General features: G+C 38.1%; 1 protein-coding gene across 2 annotated transcripts in view; it reads left to right on the forward strand.

Moving 5' to 3' along the window:
• The first annotated feature begins 12 nt into the window (after nucleotides 1–12).
• Nucleotides 13–19,017, forward strand: part of CIR1 (corepressor interacting with RBPJ, 1) — a 22,596-nt gene continuing 3,591 nt past the window's right edge. Inside the window, exons 1-9 of one of the 2 annotated variants that reach the window (XM_009075094.1) lie at nucleotides 37–108; nucleotides 950–1,044; nucleotides 1,567–1,640; nucleotides 1,853–1,858; nucleotides 2,828–2,841; nucleotides 2,937–2,992; nucleotides 3,407–3,455; nucleotides 3,659–3,776; nucleotides 17,751–17,857. In XM_009075094.1, coding sequence (XP_009073342.1) covers nucleotides 37–108; nucleotides 950–1,044; nucleotides 1,567–1,640; nucleotides 1,853–1,858; nucleotides 2,828–2,841; nucleotides 2,937–2,992; nucleotides 3,407–3,455; nucleotides 3,659–3,776; nucleotides 17,751–17,857 — 591 coding nt within the window. Of the gene's footprint in view, nucleotides 109–949; nucleotides 1,045–1,566; nucleotides 1,641–1,852; nucleotides 1,859–2,827; nucleotides 2,842–2,936; nucleotides 2,993–3,406; nucleotides 3,456–3,658; nucleotides 3,777–17,750; nucleotides 17,858–19,017 lie in introns of both variants that reach the window. The other variant, XM_009075095.1, reaches the window with a different exon arrangement.

Raw genomic sequence — 19,017 nt, forward strand, 5'->3', positions numbered from 1 at the left:
CCGTGTGGGGTTGGGGGGTCTCGCTCTGCCGCTGCCATGGGGAAGTCGTTCGCCAACTTCATGTGCAAGAAGGATTTTCACCCCGCGTCCAAATCCAACATCAAAAAGGTGAGAGGGGAAGGGGTGGCTGCGGAGGCACTCGCGGGACGTTTCTCTTCCTCACATGTCCTGGGGGGTGTCCTGGTGGGGTGTCCCGGGATCTGTCCCGGGCTCTGTCTCGGGGGGTGTCCTGGTGGGGTGGCCTGGTGGGTGTCCCGGGGTCTGTCCCCTCTAGCGCTGCAGTCCCACGGGCAGTGCTCGTCGCCTTTCCTCCGACGGGGCTGGAGCTGGGGCAAGGGGGAGGGAGGAGATAGGGAAAATAGATAAGGAGTATTTGAAAGTTCATCTGTTCTTGCTCCCAGATGTGTATGGCTGTAGCTTTTTCCTGGCCTCAGGTTTCTAGCACCTGATTCTCAGGATGAATAGGCACTGTGCACTGTCCAGGCAAACCCACACTGTCACCATGTGTCACTGTGTTTTCCCAATGTTTCACCGCTGCCTTGACCTGGATCCAGGTCTCTGTTCCCCAGAACTGTGCCCCATGCCAAGAAGTCCCCAGAGAACCTGGGGCTTGGGCACTGGTGAGACTTCAGTGTGGAAATGGCACTCCAGGAAAGACAGTGGCATGCCCAAGGTGTTCTTTGACCACTTTTCCCTTTGAGTTCCTAAGTTTTCTCCTGGCTTTTCAGTTCCTCAATACTGTTGTGAGTTGTAGTTCTCAAAGGTATTGCCTGTGGGAAGTTAATTTGTTGAAATACTGAATGAAAAGAATGTATTTTCTGCTATTAGAATGGCAGTTTGCTCCTGTTAAGTATTTTCAATAGATTCAGCCAGTTAGGTGTTACACATTAGTATATTTTGAGGTAGTTTTTGTATTTGTTTAAAGTAGAAACTTAATTGTTTTAACTAGGTATGGATGGCGGAACAGAAAATATCATATGACAAGAAGAAACAAGAAGAATTAATGCAACAGTATCTGAAAGAACAGGAATCCTATGATAATAGGTGAGAACTGGCATAAGATCACACGCTTCTGCCTGCTGTCTCTTGTTTTTCCTCTTAGTAAAAGACATATTACTGTGAGCAATTTGACATGCTCTCTGCTGTTGTTGACTGTAGTAGTAGTAAAGGACAGTGACTCATAAAGTGGTGTCTGATTAAGCAGAGGTCATAAGAACTTCTTTAAACTGACTTGTGTGTGTCTTCTAATTCATTTCAAAACATGTTCTGTTGCACAGAACAGCAGGTGACCTTGTGTAATGGTATATTTGCATCATACAGAAATCTGTCTCATAATTCTGTGGACAGAATTAGGGTTCAGTTGTGACTGAAACGTGATTTGTGGTACACGCAAGCATGCAAAAGCTTTGACTGGTCTCAGGTTTTTTGATACTCAACTTCTGTTACTTTCACAAATGAAAAAATGCCAGTTATTACAGAAATTTCCTCCTTTCTTTTGTTTTTAATAAGTGGTACCAGTGTGACTGTTTTGTGTGTAACACCCCAAACTCTGCCCTTTTCACTTAGGTTGCTTATGGGTGATGAGCGTGTGAAGAATGGTCTTAATTTCATGTATGAGGCCCCACCTGGAGCAAAGAAAGGTACAGTGGTTTCCTGACTGTGAGCAGGCATTGCTGCAAAGCTGAAAACCTTCTGAAGAAATAAGTACAATGTCTTTTACTTTAAAATAATGTGTTCATAGTGAGGTGGTGCTAGTATGTATGATTTATTTTTTTTTAGTTTTCTTGTGGGAATATGCAGACATATAGGATGTAATAATACTGGTCTCACAATACTTAAGTTTCTTTCAAAGAGAATGGTTGGGGTTTTTTAAGTGACAGTTCAGTGTGAAGGGAAAAAACAGGTCAAATATCTTTCCTAGCAACAGCATAAATCCTGTCCTTGACCAAGGGTGTTTCTTTAGCCAATTATAAAGCTATTGGATGAGGTGGATTAGACCTTACCAAGGCAATGACTCAGACAACACAAACCTGTATTTTGGCCTTTTCTCCTTTTGGGAAATAGCAGGTCACTTTTCCTTAAAAGTTATGCCCATAATTCAGCTTGACACATGTCAAACATGGGATGTACCAGAGCAAGAAGTTAAATAGTGGAAGTTTTATAAGTAGTAAATACTGAGATTCTGTATTCAAAAGTGCTGCCTGACCTGGCTCTGGTGGATCTGACTATGACTGTTTAGTAGAGCCATGAACAGAAGTTATTAAGCACCTGGTGGATACTCATATCATTTACTTAATTTTAGCAAGATCCTAATGTAAGTGGAGAACTAAAAAAATGTGTTCCCTTTGAAAGAAAGCATGTTCCCTTTAAAATATATTTCTTTTTTCCCTATTTGCATGAAATTGCTTGGAAGTGCTTGGATAGGTTCATTCTTGTAAAGCAAGTTTTGCAGTTATTTCACCTTAAAAACTCTTAAGTAATCCCATAAGCTTAGAGCAAATGCAGTTTTAAAGAAGAGATTATTGCTGACTTGTTTAAAAGTATTTTTAAAGAAAATATTATTGCTACTCTTGCAAAAATGTTTCAAGCTTTTTACATTTGTGCAACATCAATATAGTTTTAGCAGATGATTCTGGATTTACAGAATTTGTAACTGTATATGCTAGAGGCTGATTAGATATTTAGATAAATCAGCCTTCTGAGAGTTTGTCCTATTGATTATCATAAACCATAAAATATTTTGTCTTCATCTTAGACACCAGGTGCATTTTGCATATATAATTAATGTATCATTTCTTTTCTTTGCATGATTTCTGAAAATTCGAAGAGGAAACTAAAGAGGTATTTCATTACATCATTTCTCTAAGTTTTCTTCCTACTTACTTAATATGAATTCTAACAAATAATTCAAACTTACCATGTTTTCTGTTTTACAGCAAGAAGGAGAGACTGAATACAAGTTTGAATGGCAAAAAGTTGCCCCTCGAGAAAAGTAAGATATCTGGATTTTATCTAAATACATTTTCTTTTCTTCTTACTTAACTTTCATATCCTTTTTCCTGTTTTATTTTTGAACATGTCACTTGTGTGATCTTGTTGTGTCCTGACACTTAATTAGTGAAACCTGCAAACCTGGAACTTGACTGTAATGCTCCATTTACAAACATGGAATTTCCAGATGTCATCAAGGGACTGTAACTTGTTACTAAACAGAGTGAAGTTTTATAGAAGAACAGCTTTGTTTGTGTTTGACTTTTACATCCATATTTGAAAACACATGAAAGACAGTCTTTATGAGGATTGTATCTCTAAGATGGATGTTCACTGCACAACCAAAGGTAGTTCTTTATGTAATGTTTTTATAAAAGTCATTGAGTATTTGTTCTCTTCTGTGTTTGTGTAACAGATATGCTAAGGATGATATGAATATCAGAGATCAGCCATTTGGTATCCAGGCAAGTTACATAAATTTCACTCTCTGGATGTCTTGGGCATATTTCAAATGTTTTCTAACTGCAGAATATTCACGTGGAGTCTCTTAATTTTAGCATCCGTTTCTCAGTGAGTTTAAAAGCTTCTCTTATGCCTAATAAGGTAGACGTCTCTGTCAGTGTTAGGCTCTATTGTTAACTGTGTCAGTTGTTTTTCTTGCCTTTAGGTGCGGAATGTGAGATGTATTAAGTGCCACAAGTGGGGTCACATCAACACTGATCGAGAATGTCCCTTATTTGGCCTCTCTGGAATCAACGCAAGCTCAGTCTCCGGCGATGGCTCAGGTACATTAAAGGTGCTGGCTAGACATTTTGGGGGAGCTCATCACATTTCATTTTTAGAAGGTTTAAGTTTATCCTGTTTCAAAGTGTTGATGAAATGGGAAAAACACTCAATTCCAAATGTAAGATCCACAATTTCGATGATTTCAAATTGCAGGCACCTAGTTTTCTAATCAGTAATGCATTTAGAAAAGATTCCATGATTGTTACTTTGATCCTGTCTATGCCAAAATCTGAGAAGCTGCAATGAGACGGTTTATATCAGAATGAAAAAGTTTGTGTCACCAAAAAAAAATAAAATCAATGGATTGTCAAAGACTGTCCCAGTTCAAATTCAGGCAAGCTGCTTGGAAAAGCTGGAATGTATCACTGTATCTTTGTTAATCACTTGGTAAAAAGGAGAGATTTGGGGTTTTTTCATATGTAATTGTGTTTCTATAGTAGACAAGCAAGTGAAACCTAGATTTCCAAATGCCTGGTTTCCTTTCAGCTGGATTCTTGTTCCTTCTTGGACTTCTTGGTCTCTTTCTTCTATTAATTTTCCTGTCACTTGAAGTCACACAGAATTTAGGGCTAGGTTAGGTTTGAAGAAGTGGATATAAACATTCAAATCGAATCTTTTTTTTTCCTACAGTACTTTCTTTTCTGTGACTTGGCCCAAATTTGTAACACTATTAAGATTCTTAAAATTGTGGCATGTTGTTAAACATCTTGATAAAGAAGCATCATGGGTTAGTCTTCAGCCCTGCTGTACTGTGCTTTAAGGTGATATGTTGTGTTTTGGGGTCCTGTTACAGTTGCACACTTGATAGCACCTGGTTTTCTTTTGTCTTTTTCAGATTATCTATTTGATGTAGTAGCTCTTGATTTTGTTACATATTTAGCCTACCAACAATCTTGCTTTTCAGCATTGGGTCACTTAGATACATCATTTCTTTGAGACGAGGCCTGGAAGACTTGAGTTAAAGCAAATGGTGCCTCTTGCTCTCCTTTCCATTTAGGCACTGTCTGATGATTGTGCCATTGTATTACTCATTTTGTCATTGACTTGCTCAGCCTTTCTATTCAGTAGGTTATAGAACATCAAATAATTTCCTTGCCCGATTCTTACCTTAGAAAAAATTGTCCTGAGAGCTTAGGTAGTGGTAGAATTACACTGTGCAGCTCTTGCAAGTCAGATATTCTTTTGTGCTGCAGAAAGCACCAGGTTTTTGTACATGCTGGCACAAACCTGAATATGGACTCGTTATTCATTACAGCCTAATACAGACACACTGCAGTGTCAGTGTAACACTAACTGCTTGTTTCAAACCTAACTAAACTAACTATCTAGGTGTAGACAACGTTTGACTGCTGTGGGCGTTTCCCCCTTGGAGAGATGCCCTTCCAGATGGCTTTTCAAACCCTCTCTGTAAGCCTAAGGAGAAGGATTTAGCATATACGATGAATTTTGCATGAAGGAAAGTGCTGTAAAACTACTTAGATGTTCTCAGACTGCACCAGTGCCCTCTCATTTTCAAGTCTGGAACTTAGAAGGCTGTGTGCTGTGCTGAGCAGAGACTTTTTTTGTAGGCTGAGGAAGAATTTCAGGGAGTAGGGGTGGGCGACAGATCAGGGTTTGTATATATAATTTGTAAGACACTGTTCTTGGATTTGAATAGTCAGCTGTAACGATACTGCTACTTTCTCTTTCTTTCAGGGAAATTATGTAAAAACAGTGGAGGTAAAGTTTAAAACAGTTTAAAGTTCTTGATGTAATAGCAAATACAGGGCTTACAGAAAGTGGTGATACTAATTACATCATCAGATAAAAGGTTGTCTGCTTCTTCTAACCTCAGCAATACAATCCTTTCATCAACTTCTTTCAACCTTCATCCTATTTAATAACAAGTTACAGCCCTTTGATGACTTCTGGGAATTCCATGTGTGTAAATGGAGCACTATGGTTAAGTGAGAACACAAGTTACTGAATTCACTGCTTCTCTTAAGACTCATTATTCATCCACGTGGCATGTTAAAGCTCATAAATCAAAGCCCTTACAGCAGTCCTGTGCTGGCTGGGATGAGAGTAAGTAATTATCTTTGCATTGCTGAGAGTTCTACACAGTTGTTAACAATGCTGCAGATCTGCAGTTAGCTCTGCTGCATCTGTTTCTACCCTCAAGAACCTTCTACTGTTCCACTGTGCAACACATCTCCCCAAGCTCTGCTTCTTCCTGCTTCTCTTTATTGCTAATTGCAGGCAGTCCTAAGCTTCTTTTATGTCCCTAGACTAAATTCCTGATTATTTTATATCATTTTATAGTACTGCAAAAATGTCCATTGCCACACTGTTCTTTAGACTGGCAAGAACTGCAGAAAATACTGCTTTGTAAGGGACAGAGACTTTTGATGAAATCACCTTTTATGAAACCATTCTGTGTTTTGTGAACTGATGATGGGGTTTAAAAAAACCCCTTGCACTTGAAACAAGTCAAATTCCCCCACATCTTTTCCATGTGTCACAAGTGTCTCCTCACGCTGAAGAACCTGGCAAAAAGCACGTAAATAGTCCAGAATGTTCATTTATTGTGGTTGTCAGCACCAGAAAGAAAAAAAACCAAGGTACAAAACTACTTGTCTTCTAAGGTCAGGTAAAGTTAGGGCAATTTTTCTGAAGCTGTCTGTTCATTTCTAAAATGTAGAGGAAAACATGTGCCTCTGAACAGATCCATGTTCTAGAGGATCTGGGCCTGCAAGGGTAGAGAGTGATTGCTTGTAGTATACAGCAGGTCCAGAACATATATTAAATTTATTTGGGCTTTTTAATAGCTAAATGTGCAAAAACATGTTTGCAATGAATTCTCAAAGAATTGAAAAGCATTAAATTATTAGAGCAAATAATGTTTTTAGAGTTCAGGAGGTAATTCCATATTTAGGAAGTCACTGAAAGCTTGTTCCTAGCTTGTGTTTCTGGAAATTGAAATATAAATATTGTCTTGTAAATTAAAGAGTGCATCTGAGACATAGAGATCTAACAAGGATTAAGGGTGAAACCACAACTAAATTTTAGGACAATAGTCAATATACGAGGATTCCAGTTAGTTTCTGAGATTAATTGGATTAGAAGGACCCAATTTAGATCATAAATCATTGAAAGTTTTATTTTAAAGAGCAAATCTTGGGCATGTTTTTGTAAAGTCTTTGGAAAGAGCCCTATTGCATTGGAGTTATTTACTTGGTAGCACTGTATTTCTTCTGATTTATAATCTCTTCATCCTAATAAAAGTCAATCTCACATCCTTTTCATGCATACTGAATGGAATACTCTTTTTTTAGGCAGTGCGTGGTAGTTCCACTATCTAAATTTAGTTAGAGTTCTTCAGGCTTTGAAAATATCCTCCCTTGTTAGATCACACCATGCATCAGCAGAGTGTTGGGAGACTCTGGTCCATGTACTGCAAGGCATCCTGGTTAGTAATGAAACTCAAAGCAATCGGTTCTTGGGAACACTTGGCCTCGTGGGTGCCCTCTACATAAGAAGGACATGGAAATGTTGGAGCAAGTCCAGAGGAGGCCACAAAGTTGCTAAGAGGACTGGAGCATCTCCCCTATGAGACAGGCTGAGGAAGTTGGGGCTGTTCAGTCTGGAGAAGACCTCATAGCAGCCTATTAGTGTCTGAAGGGGCTCCAGGGGAGCTGGAGAGGGACTCTGTGATAGGAACTGCAATGATAGGACAAGGGGTAACAGTTTCAAATAGAAGGAGGGGAAATTTAGGCTAGATATTAGGAAAATGTTTTTCCTGTGAGGGTGGTGAGACACTGGCACAGGTTGCCCAGGGAAGTAGTGGCTGCCCCAACCCTGGCAGTGTTCAAAGCCAGGTTGGACGCGGCCCTGAGCAACCTGACATGGTGGGGAGGCATCCCTGCCCATGGCAGGTGGGGTTGGGACTAGATGCTCTGTAAGGTCCATTCCAACCCCTAAAATTCTATTATCTGTATTGTTCTAAGGGCATTAGCATCACTAATTTCTGCAGAAGTAGTTTATAGGAAATGGTCTGGCTTCCCTGTAGACTTCAGCAGGCCTTAATACAAGTTCAGCTTGTGTTTTGTTCTAATTTTTTCCCACTCCAGAAAGCGCAAAACAAAATATGTGATTTGGACTTGGGCTATTTTTTCAGCATCGGAGGAAATGTTCAAATAAATGGAAGCAAAGCTGCTATGTCTGATTTAGTTGCCTTACCTTAAGTTCCCATTCTGTTTCTCTGTGAGGAAAAAGAGGAGTCATTGATTGACTACATAGATTATTTTTTTCACATCATGACCAATATAGGCTTTTTCTTTCCCGTAAATTCCATAAGCTGTGATTCTTCCATTTCAGCAGAAGGATACTTGTCTTTGGATCTTATGTGAAGACTACATTGTAATCTTCCTCTTGGCACATAATCTGATTGGCAATTGCTGTTTTGGGTTCAGTGTTGAGTATCTCATTTGCAAAGACCAGTCACAGACTTCAGTTTCTTTGGTGGAACTGCTGCAGGGCAAAACTGTGGCACAGAACTGAGTTCTTGAGCACAGACTGCTGTGTTTTGGGATCTGACCTACGTTGCAGTGCTCAAGCAAACAAGAATAATTATGATCAGTACCTTAACTTAGGCATTGATGGCTTGGTTATTTTGCTTCTGGAACTGTTTTACTAATCTAGCTGGTAATTCATACAAAAAAAATAATAATCTTACCATTAAAAAATCACCTATTGAATAATATCTCGCCAGTGAATAGAGATTATTTTTGCAATAAGGTAATTTCAGTGGATATGGTTATCATGGGATAATCGCACCCCTGGGGTACAGCCTTGTCTGTAATCTCCCAGGAGTGTAATTATTTCATGATAACTGCACCCCCCGGTGTTGCATTATTTCCATTATGAAATTCTTAGTTTTAGATATAAAGTAACTTACTTTGATCACTGCAAACTGCAAAGTAGTGTTAGAATGTTCCAGCTGTGAGGCTTACAGAGACCAACTTAGAAGATTTACTTCTCCTTTGCAAAGCTAAATTAGGCAATCAAAATGCTTCTTTGGGCTAAACTGATTTACAGGGTGTTTTACTGATAATATCCTAACTTTCAAAGTTCAGATGAAATGAAAATACCAGTTACGGTTCTGACTTTACATGCCAGTATGTATATCTGCATGTATAATATACATACCAGCAAAAGGCCCAGATCACTAGCAGCTAAAAGTTTGCCTGTTTTCATGGTCTTTTTTATCATTTACCAGCAGATCTGTTGGGGTTTGTGCTTTTCAGTGGTTTTTGTGAATTCTGAAAAGCCTTTGACTTGATTAGAACAGAGACTAGTAGTTGTTCTGTGCAAAATGTTTTGAAATAATACTGTTATTTCACTTCAAATTTCTTTAGGAACAAGGGCAAATGGGTTCAAATTGCAGGAGGGGAAATTTTGGCTAGATATCAGGCAGAAAGTTTTTTCCTGTGAGGGTGATGAGACGCTGGACAAGTTGCCCAGGGAAGCAGTGGCTGTCCCAACCCTGGCAGTGTTCAAAGCCAGGCTGGATGAGGCCTTGAGCAACCTGATCTGGTGGGAGGTGTCCATGGCCATAGCAGGGGGTTGGGGCTAAATGATTTATAAGGTCCATTCCAACCCCTAACATTCTATGATTGCATGATTCTTGGTCAGGTGAAGTTAGGACAAACTGAATACCTCTTTTTTTTTTTTTTTTCCCCTCTTTCTTACCCTTCTTCCGTGCAACCAGTCTCTCTTGTTCAATGGTGGTTTGGGGGTTTGCTAAAAAGCTATGAAAGCTTAAATGCTTACAACTCTTATGTTTTTTAGAACAAACAACCCACTATGAATCTATTAGTTTCTTATGAAGAAAGGTATTACTATCTTGGGAAGTAAGGCTAGTGTCTCAAATGAGGAGGTAATTGTATGAATAGCATAGTGGGATGGTAAGGCTAAAAATTGTTCTTATGCTCTTGGCGTATGAAACCTGAGCCTGAAAAGTGCCAGGTATCCTCCTCTGGGAGGGACAGGCTCCATATGTGATCCGAGCAGTGGAATTACTGGGAAGAAAGTACTCTACAGTGCTTTGTGGAAGTCAAGTTTGTGGAAAATTCAGGCAAATAATGGTAAAAATATAATGGAACGACATGTGTGTGTTTACCATGTACATATTATTTACCAAGATCAAGAAACTCTAGGTATGTCTGTGGCAGTGCAGCCTTCTAAAGATTCATTAGCAGCTCCTACAATTTGTGCCCTCTCTTTTCAGCACCTGAGTGCCCCTAAACTAATAGTGGTTGTGGTTTCCATCCATTTATCACTTAGTGTGTTCAGCTTATCTTTAGCTTTTGGGTGAAATACCTTTCCATGGTAATCGTTGAAATTACCAGTCATAAAGAGGCAGCAAAAAAGGAGATCTATGTCTATGTTACATTCTGTCTGTATCTCACTGGAGTTTTCTGGTGAGAAATACGGTACCTTTTTTGCCTCCTAACAGATAAAAGTCTGCATTGTGTCAGGAGTGGAGAAACTGATTTAAATGTTCTCTTGAATCTCTAATAACAAAGAGAAGGTATTTGAATATGTTAACCGTGAATATTTGTATAAATGGTCATCTTTAGAAACATACAGTGTGTGAAACCTTCCTTTATGATCTGCAGCTGAGACCTTTGATTGTGAACAGTAGGAACCTTAACTAAATCTTCACATAGTTTAAGAACTGTTACATTTTAGAATAATCCTCCATTTATGTTTCAGAAGCCTCAGTATTTGGTGTGAATGCATAAAATACAGATTTCTATTAGAAGTCCTGTGCTTAGCATTTAAGCAATAAATATGGATTCCTATAGCAGTTTGATAATGTTTAATGGTTTTTACTACTCCAAAAAAAGTAAAAAGGAAACTCAGGTTTCTCTGAAATACCCTGTGACAAAAGCATGGAAAATTACACTGAAATTCTGTGCTCAAGTGTTAAATACAGTTAAACTGCAGACCCTCTGAGGAAGAGCTAATTAAAAGCCAGAGGTTTTAGTCATTGATTTCTCTCAGTGGCAACTGCAGCAGTTGCTTTGACGTGTAAATATGGTCTGAATTGCAGTCATCTCTGAAATAAATGGAAAAATTATCAGTAGAAGATGATCAATTCTGAATTGTGGAGGCAGCATAAATTTACAATGTGTCATGATCACATAATTTTGATAATAGTTCTTAGTCCCTTAGGTAAAATAAGTGTCTACTCTTATCTCTGTCACAACTGCAATAAAAGTTCACAGTGTGATTAAGCTCAGTCTGTAATTTTTCCCATTTTTGTTCAATTTGCTTTTAAACCATGTAAAAAAAACCCATATGAAACTCTGTGGACAAAACAAAAAAGTGTATGGATATATTGACAGACTGTCTATGCTAATTTCAAAATTAGTTTCTCTTTTAAACAAAGCCTTAAAAGCCACTGTATCATGTTACGACTTTGCTACCACCCAGAGAAGGCAGCACTCTGAATTGGGAGTATATTCATCCTTCATGTGATTGTGTGCCAGATGAAACCCCACCAGCAGAATAGCTAGGTTTTGGACAACCAATGTGAAAGAGTTGTTTGTGTGTTCCCTGAGTATTTATTTAATTTCCCACAGCAAGGTATGGCTTTAGCATCACACTTACATACAAAGTCAGATTTCAGTTTGAAAGATTTATGGCCTCATGTAGTCCAAGCTGCGTGTAAGAAGGGATGAAGACAAGATGCTTTAGGCCTGCTTTGTTAACAAAATATATGTAGTAATAAATGAGAAGCCTTGAAAGTACCTTGTCCTCATAAATTTATCTTTAAACATGGTAGCATGGAGTATACTGAGTGTGATGTATACTGCAGATACACAAATGTGCTGTGTTTCCATTTATGTTCATGTAAATTATCTCTGTTACCAAGTCAGGAGAAGTCTAGTGGTGTGATGATGGTGGTGATATTTTTAGATTAAAATCATCACATCTATAAACTAAAACATGTCCCAAGCCAGAACACATTCTCAGGAAAGGGAAGCTCTAGAAAAGCCCTATTTTAAATACTCTGTTTTGTTGATACACAAATTGAGTAATAGTTAAAATAAATAGTCATTAATAATCTTGTTTCTGGGACAGGAGTGGGGGTAGTAATGCAGAGTGACAGAGCTTGCTCTAAGGGAGGCACTTAAGTAATTGAAATCCAGAATTGTATTCCCCTCTTGGTTGCTTAGCAGAAGCAGAACTGATTCTATTAAATTGTCCTCAGTTGTGTGATGAGGAATTGAAGTGCTTTTTGTTCTAAATAAGCAAATTTGCAATACATTATAGAAATCCTAATATGATATCCTTTTACAATTCAGTATAACTGATGCTCGTATAGTCCTGAGAAAAAAGTGTGTTTACATCTCTTCTGTTTATATAATGGTACAAGTAGTACAGAGATGCACCAACAGCTGTCAAGCTAAGGTCACACTTCACACTTTGTGAAGACTCAAATCTTTCTTTTCACATGTCATTGAATGATTGGAGTTTCTGGATTTTGTACCCCAACTCTTTGAGTCAACTCAGCGATCTGAATTGCAACCTTAAATAGTATCGTAAACAGAAGATAACAGAGAGAATTAATGCAGCAGGAACTTCTGTGGAAAGTAAGAAGCAGGAAGAAAGTATAACCTGTTTGATTGACAACACTATTTCTTGAGAATTATAATAGCCATGAAAAAATAGTTTTGATATCCTTTGGTGGGTCTTTAACTATGGAGCCTTTTTTTGTGCAAGCCCTTAATATAATTTTAGGTACTGGTAACTGTAGAAAATGTTGCAGAACAAGTTGTCAGTTGTCTTAATGCATAAAAATAAGTATGATATTTGCAAGTAATTAGTTACACTATGGCAAAAAGCTTTTCCAAGACCATGAATTGATTTTAAAGCACATAAAATTAGTTTTAACCAAGTGTCACCTGGAAAGCTTTTTTTTTTCCCCTATCCAAATGCAAATAACAGAAAATAAGCTTGACAATCATATTCAAAAATAGCAAGGTACTGTATTTGACTTTTTTCAGAAAGAATAAGAAACAGGCGATGAAACATTATAACTTTGAGCTTATTTTTAGTTTGCTGATGAAAGAATGCTGAGAGACTAGTTGTCAGGAGTTGTAGCACTTAGCTATTTTTACAGGATGCCTATATCTGAAGTTCTGCCAGCCCATGGCTGTCTAGAGTGTCATCTCTAGATGTTTTCAGCTGCATGAGATCACACAGGTAGCTTCTTCACCTGACAGCCTGACAGAGCTCAAGGAGAGTTTGGACCGTGCTCTCAGGCACATGATATGATTCTCTGGGGTGTCTTGTGCAGCTCCAAGAGTAGGACTTAGTGATCCATGTGGGTTCCTTCCAACTCCAAATATTCTGTGATTCTGTGAGTTACAGGCTGTCTCACAAGTCCATAAGGAATGTGTATACGAGGACATTGAGTTTCTTAGTATGTAAAGTATTTTTGTGCTTGATGTAGGAGTGATTTTTTGCAAGTTGATGGATGCTGTTCAAGAATAATTGGCTAACATCATATTAGCCAACTGAGAGCCTCTTTAACTCAGTCTTACCAGCTGTTTTATAGTTGATGACTTAATTGGAGCATATCACTATCAGGTATGCCGAGTACTGTTTTGTCTGACAGTTTTGGAGGGTGACGACACAAGTGTAGTCGTAAGCTAAAGACAGACTGAAAAGATGTACCTCTTTGGCTTGCCAGGCAAACCAAGTTTGATCACATAGTGACATCTCCAACAAGCAGAACTCCACAAGCAGTTCACACCAAACAAGGAAGAGGCCCTCTGACAGCTAGTATGCTGGTGATGCCAGGGTTTAACTGCTTAATAGGAAAGCCAAGGACATTTCTGAACAGTTGAGTTTTTCAAACCTCTGTTAAATGAGGTTCAGTGTTTGGTGTTTCTTTAACAGGTTTTTGTCTCTCTCATTTTTATTAGCCAAGAGAAATCCTGTATTTAATTTTATAGTGTGGAAATGGGAATGTGATTGTTTGCTCACCTGTTTGGGCATCTCTGTCTTTTAAGACTCTGTGAAGAAGCACCCCCAGAAGAAGCATGCTACAAGCCTCAATGCTGTCATATAAAATATCTGTGCCCAGGAATCCTGGGAGACCTCAAACTGTCACTGATATTTCAAAGAAAATCAGATCTGCTTATCAACATCATTAAAGTCTAAATCAAAAGCAGTCTGTTGAGGTATGGATGGGAAAAGAAAGTCACCAAGCATTTGATTCCTTTGATTCCAAGCAAAGGACTTTAATTATGAGAATAAACATCTTCTTGATTTGCATTCTGTTGCAGAAAGTAGATAGTAATAGAGATTTGCTATTAAGTTGGCAGCCATTGTCAAATATAATGTCTGAATTGAACGTCTCTCCTGGACTTGTAACCAGATAGAAAACAGTCTTTTCAGACCTCCCAGATCAGAGATTTGTTTCCTCCCTACAGGGTTCCTGCAGCTGTCTTGCTGTCATTGAGCAGACGAACTTCTCAGAAGTTCAGTGGCTTCAGCTGTTCAAAAAAAGGGTTGTGAAATAGGGCTGTGTTTTGACTATATTTCCATTTATGGGGTTGGTTTATTTTCTGAATAAGATTTCCTAGTATTTTCTAAAACCTTTAGTTACAGTAAAAATGATGTATTTAATAAAGCTTCATGGAAATTCTTGCATCTCCTCACAAGCTAGGCTGAACCTAAATTACTGTTTCCCTCACAATTGTAGGGAGACCAAAACAGGAATAATTTATTTCATAAACCACTTTAGTCTCAAAGTTCTGTGGTGACTTGTCCACAAAACAGGAATAACAGTGATTTGTTAACTGTCCCTGTCATGTGTTGCAACTAAAATATTGTAGGTGGAGCTATGAATGCCTCTTTGACATCATTAATATACAAGGAAACAGAAGTCATGTACGTTTATTTTTAACCTGGCTTACTTTCCTTCTAAGCTTCCCTCTGATTTTGTTTTTTAAACCTCACGCTGCTTTCACATTTAAGATGCACATAGAATCATAGAATCAACCAGGTTGGAAGAGACCTCAAAGATCATGGAGTCCAACCCTACCATTGTTACTAGACCATGGCACTAAGTGCCACATCCAGTCTCATCTTGAAAACCTCCAGGGATGGTGAATCCACCACCTCCCCAGGCAGCCCATTCCAATGCCTGACCAGTCTCTCTGTAAAAAAATCTCTTCCTAGAGAATTTAACTCAAATGCTTGCACATGGTTGTGTTGGATCCCAGCTTGAGCAGCCACTCTGACAGGTCTCTTGTTCACTCATATGGATCTGTGCATGACAGCACAACTGACATCCACTGGACACAAATGCACAAACATGAATAGTGTTTTGCATTCATTATAAGCCTTTTATCACAGAATCATAGAATTTTAGGGGTTGGAATGGACCTTACAGATTATCTAGTCCCAACCCCCTGACATGAGCAGGGACACCTCCCACCAGACCAGGTTGCTCAAGGCCTCATCCAACCTGGCTTTGAACACTGCCAGGGCTGGGGCAGCCACTACTTCCCTGAGCAACCTGTTCCATCTTTTATTAGAGCTTTTATAATGTTGCTTTTCCTTTTTTTATATTTCCCCTGCCTTGAACCGGATACCCCTTGTCCTGTCACTGCAGCTTCTAACAAGATCTTTTATGTAAAAGATTTTTTTATGTAAAAGAGGAAAATATTTTGCTTACCTCTTTCCAGTGTTATGCACAAAGAATGCCAGAAAGATTTGTTTCTAGAAAATAATTTTGAATTGTGCCTTTGAAGGCCAATATGGCTTCATGGCTCTCTGATCTCGATTCGGATACCCCTTGTCCTGTCACTGCAGCTTCTAACAAGATCTTTTATGTAAAAGATTTTTTTATGTAAAAGAGGAAAATATTTTGCTTACCTCTTTCCAGTGTTATGCACAAAGAATGCCAGAAAGATTTGTTTCTAGAAAATAATTTTGAATTGTGCCTTTGAAGGCCAATATGGCTTCATGGCTCTCTGATCTCGATTCTGCCCATAGTCCTCAGATGGAACCACAAAGTTAGGGCTTCTGTCATAATTCTTTATCAGGTCTCTTGTATGGATTTGGACAAGCTGTATTCTTCTGTTTATCTAACCATGCTAATGAGAATTATTAGGTATTGGATATACATCGAAATGTGTACAATGGTGAGTCACTGAAGGGGAATACCCAAGAAGTTGGTTAAGTTACTTCATTAGGCAGCAGCTCTTATTACCTTTGGTAAGAGTATTCCAGGCTTTGATTGGTCAAGTGTTTTGGTTTCTCTAGTATGGTAAAATCATCTTTCATAACTCTATGCTTTGTCTCTGTTTGACTGAATTGTATGGCTGGTTTATTATTTCAAATCAAGGTATCAGCTGGTACCAAATTCTGTCATTTGGTTTCTGTTTAATGTTGGTTTCTGTTCCAGCGAGAGTAGATTTGGGCAAGCAGAGCAAGGTTTTAAGTTTGAAATACACAAAAATGTAGACACTGGGTCCTATATACATTCATTAATTGTGAATTTACAAAAACACTATAGCATGTAAAAAGGAAAAGGACTTTTGGTAAAGTATTAGGGGGATGGGGAATAACCCCCAACTTAAAGTCAAGTAAAGACTAACAGGTATCTCTTTCCAAAATTCTTTTGCCTGGCAAAATAAGGAACTTGTGAAATGAAAGTCAGTGATGCAAGGGGTCCTTAAACCATTTCCAAAGTTCTATTGTCTTCCTTCCTGCTTTACCTGCAGATCTGCTCATTTCTGCAAGCAGTGTATTATACAGGAAAACTAAGAAAAGGTTTTGAGGAATTGCAGTACTACTTTCCATATGTTTTGCCTAGTAAAAATCTCCTTTTACTTTCTGTCTTTGTCTGTGTTAAAAATCTGTGAGTTTTGTTAATCTTCACAGCTAAGAACCTCTGAAGACCACAAAGCAGGATCAGGATGTTTCATAAGACTAGTTAATCATACAATTTACAGTAGTTCACTGAAGTAATAGTAATAATGTACTCCATGCTCTATTTTACATTCCTTCTAATTTAGATTTATCTGATACAGTAGTGCTAGTTCATTGACAGTAAGGTTAGTGAAGGAACTGGGAAAGAAATGTACTGGAAGTGACCTAACAAAAGAGTGAATGTTTAGGGTGAAGAAAAAGTACCTAATCAGACAAGCACATGAGGTGTTGATGATCAGAGGGATTCAATTAAGGCGTAAGAGTGAGTTACAGGGTTTATAAATTATGCAGTCATGTCTGAATGATACAAAATACATCCCATATTTTACTCCTTGTTAGATATCTGCAAAAAAACATAGCATGTGCCCAATCCCAAACACATACTCTAATGGAATATATAGCATGATTTTTAAGCTAATGAAAACAGGACACTATGAGGAGAAAACAGTCTAGAGACTCAGCATATTTGGCAGTTCCTAGAATAAGTAAGCACATAGACTTTTTTCATGTATGTATTTATATTCCATATGAATAGCAAGTTTCTAATGTTACTTTTTGCATTTCAGTTCAAAAATCTGTGTCATTATGAAAAATGCATTATTAGTGACAAGTGCATTGTTTTAATGGAGAGGAGGCACCTAAAAGCCTTATTTACTGTGCTTTATTTAGGTTTCCTGTGCTTTCTACTATAATAGAAATATATTACTAGACTTACCCGAATAGATCGTTTTCAACATGACAAAGTTACATAAGAGAATCCCCTTGTACTTAAAGAAAAATGCAATTATTTTCCATTCTGAATCTTCAGACTGCTGTTTTAGAAAATCATATCTGATTATTTGCTCAGCAGAAGATTATTGAGTTGATTTAGCTGTGATTTTACTTAACAAAGCTTCAACTGAATTCCTACTGTGGAGTCCAAAAAAGGTAGAGAGATATAAATGATACATTCAAACTGTGATTTTTGTGAACAGGGCCATCAATGCACCCCTCGGAGCTAATAGCGGAGATGAGAAACAGTGGGTTTGCACTGAAACAAAATGTACTGGGGAGAAACTTGACCGCAAATGATCCATCACAGGTAATATCTTTTTACCAGTAAGCTGAAAATGTCTGTAAATCTAAATGTGATTGCTTGTGAATTGTTACTTAATGTTTTCAAATATGCATATCCATAGGAAAGCTGAATAGCTATACCAGGAGAAAAGCGTGCAGAAACTTAGAGGTTTTCAGCTTTGTTTCTGTCAGAACGGTGAATCATAAATTACTTGTTTTAAAACCACATATAATAAATTAAATCCCTCCTCTAGGTGAGTAGAAATTGAATTTTTCATACAAGGGCAGTTAGGGGGTTTGCTGCATCCTTCTGGTGCAGTGCTGTCCTTTGAATGAAGTTTGAGGCAATATGCAGAAATAATTACTACCAGGAATGCTAGAGCTGAATATTATTTCTTTTTACTTGATTCACTGTTGTTCCAGTTGTTATTTCTGGGAGTGGAAATGTTCCATTGCCTTTAGTTAGACTGCGCAAAGTGTGTTTCTAATTGAGGTGCTGTAACAAAAATGTAAAGTGAAAAATTAATAGATGCTCCTTGAAATAACCTTTGTTCACATGGCAGGATAGTCAAACCACTAGTAAAGAGGGGATGACCTCAATCTGGTCTTGAAATCTTGAGTAAATCAACAATTCATTGTGTCTCCACAGATCTACCTTTGCCTTTAAAAAAGCCACATACCCTGAAAACTGGAGTGTATGGGCACTATTAAATGAATCACCAGTATGTTTGCTGTATGCGTGAGGGGGTTTCTCTGGAAGAGCTTCTTGGTCTTTGTTTCTTCTTTCCTCTTCTGATTGTGGCTAAAATTAAAAACATCACCGTGGAGAACTGTAGTGTACCAGATGCACATAATTTGAGGAATTCAGGGTCTTCAAAGTAGTTATGCTTTGCTGATTGCCTTACTGTATGTAGATTATATGATTACAGTATTTTGCATTGCTAGAACACTTTATGAACATTTAAAGACTAATAACACAACAGTGAGGTAGATGTGTTAATACCCATTTTCCTAATGACTAAACCGAGACAGAAAAGTAATTTGCTTAAATTACTCTGAGTTGGAGCAGGACTAGCGTCTTACCTATTCATCCAAGCATGATAACAATGGAGTGACTTATCCTTGGGAATCGTGGGCTCCAAAATTGGCTCATTTTTATTAACTGTTTCAGAAATGTTTCTTTCC

Source organism: Acanthisitta chloris, unplaced genomic scaffold (assembly GCF_000695815.1).
Source record: "Acanthisitta chloris isolate BGI_N310 unplaced genomic scaffold, ASM69581v1 scaffold34565, whole genome shotgun sequence".
NCBI lineage: Eukaryota > Metazoa > Chordata > Aves > Passeriformes > Acanthisittidae > Acanthisitta > Acanthisitta chloris.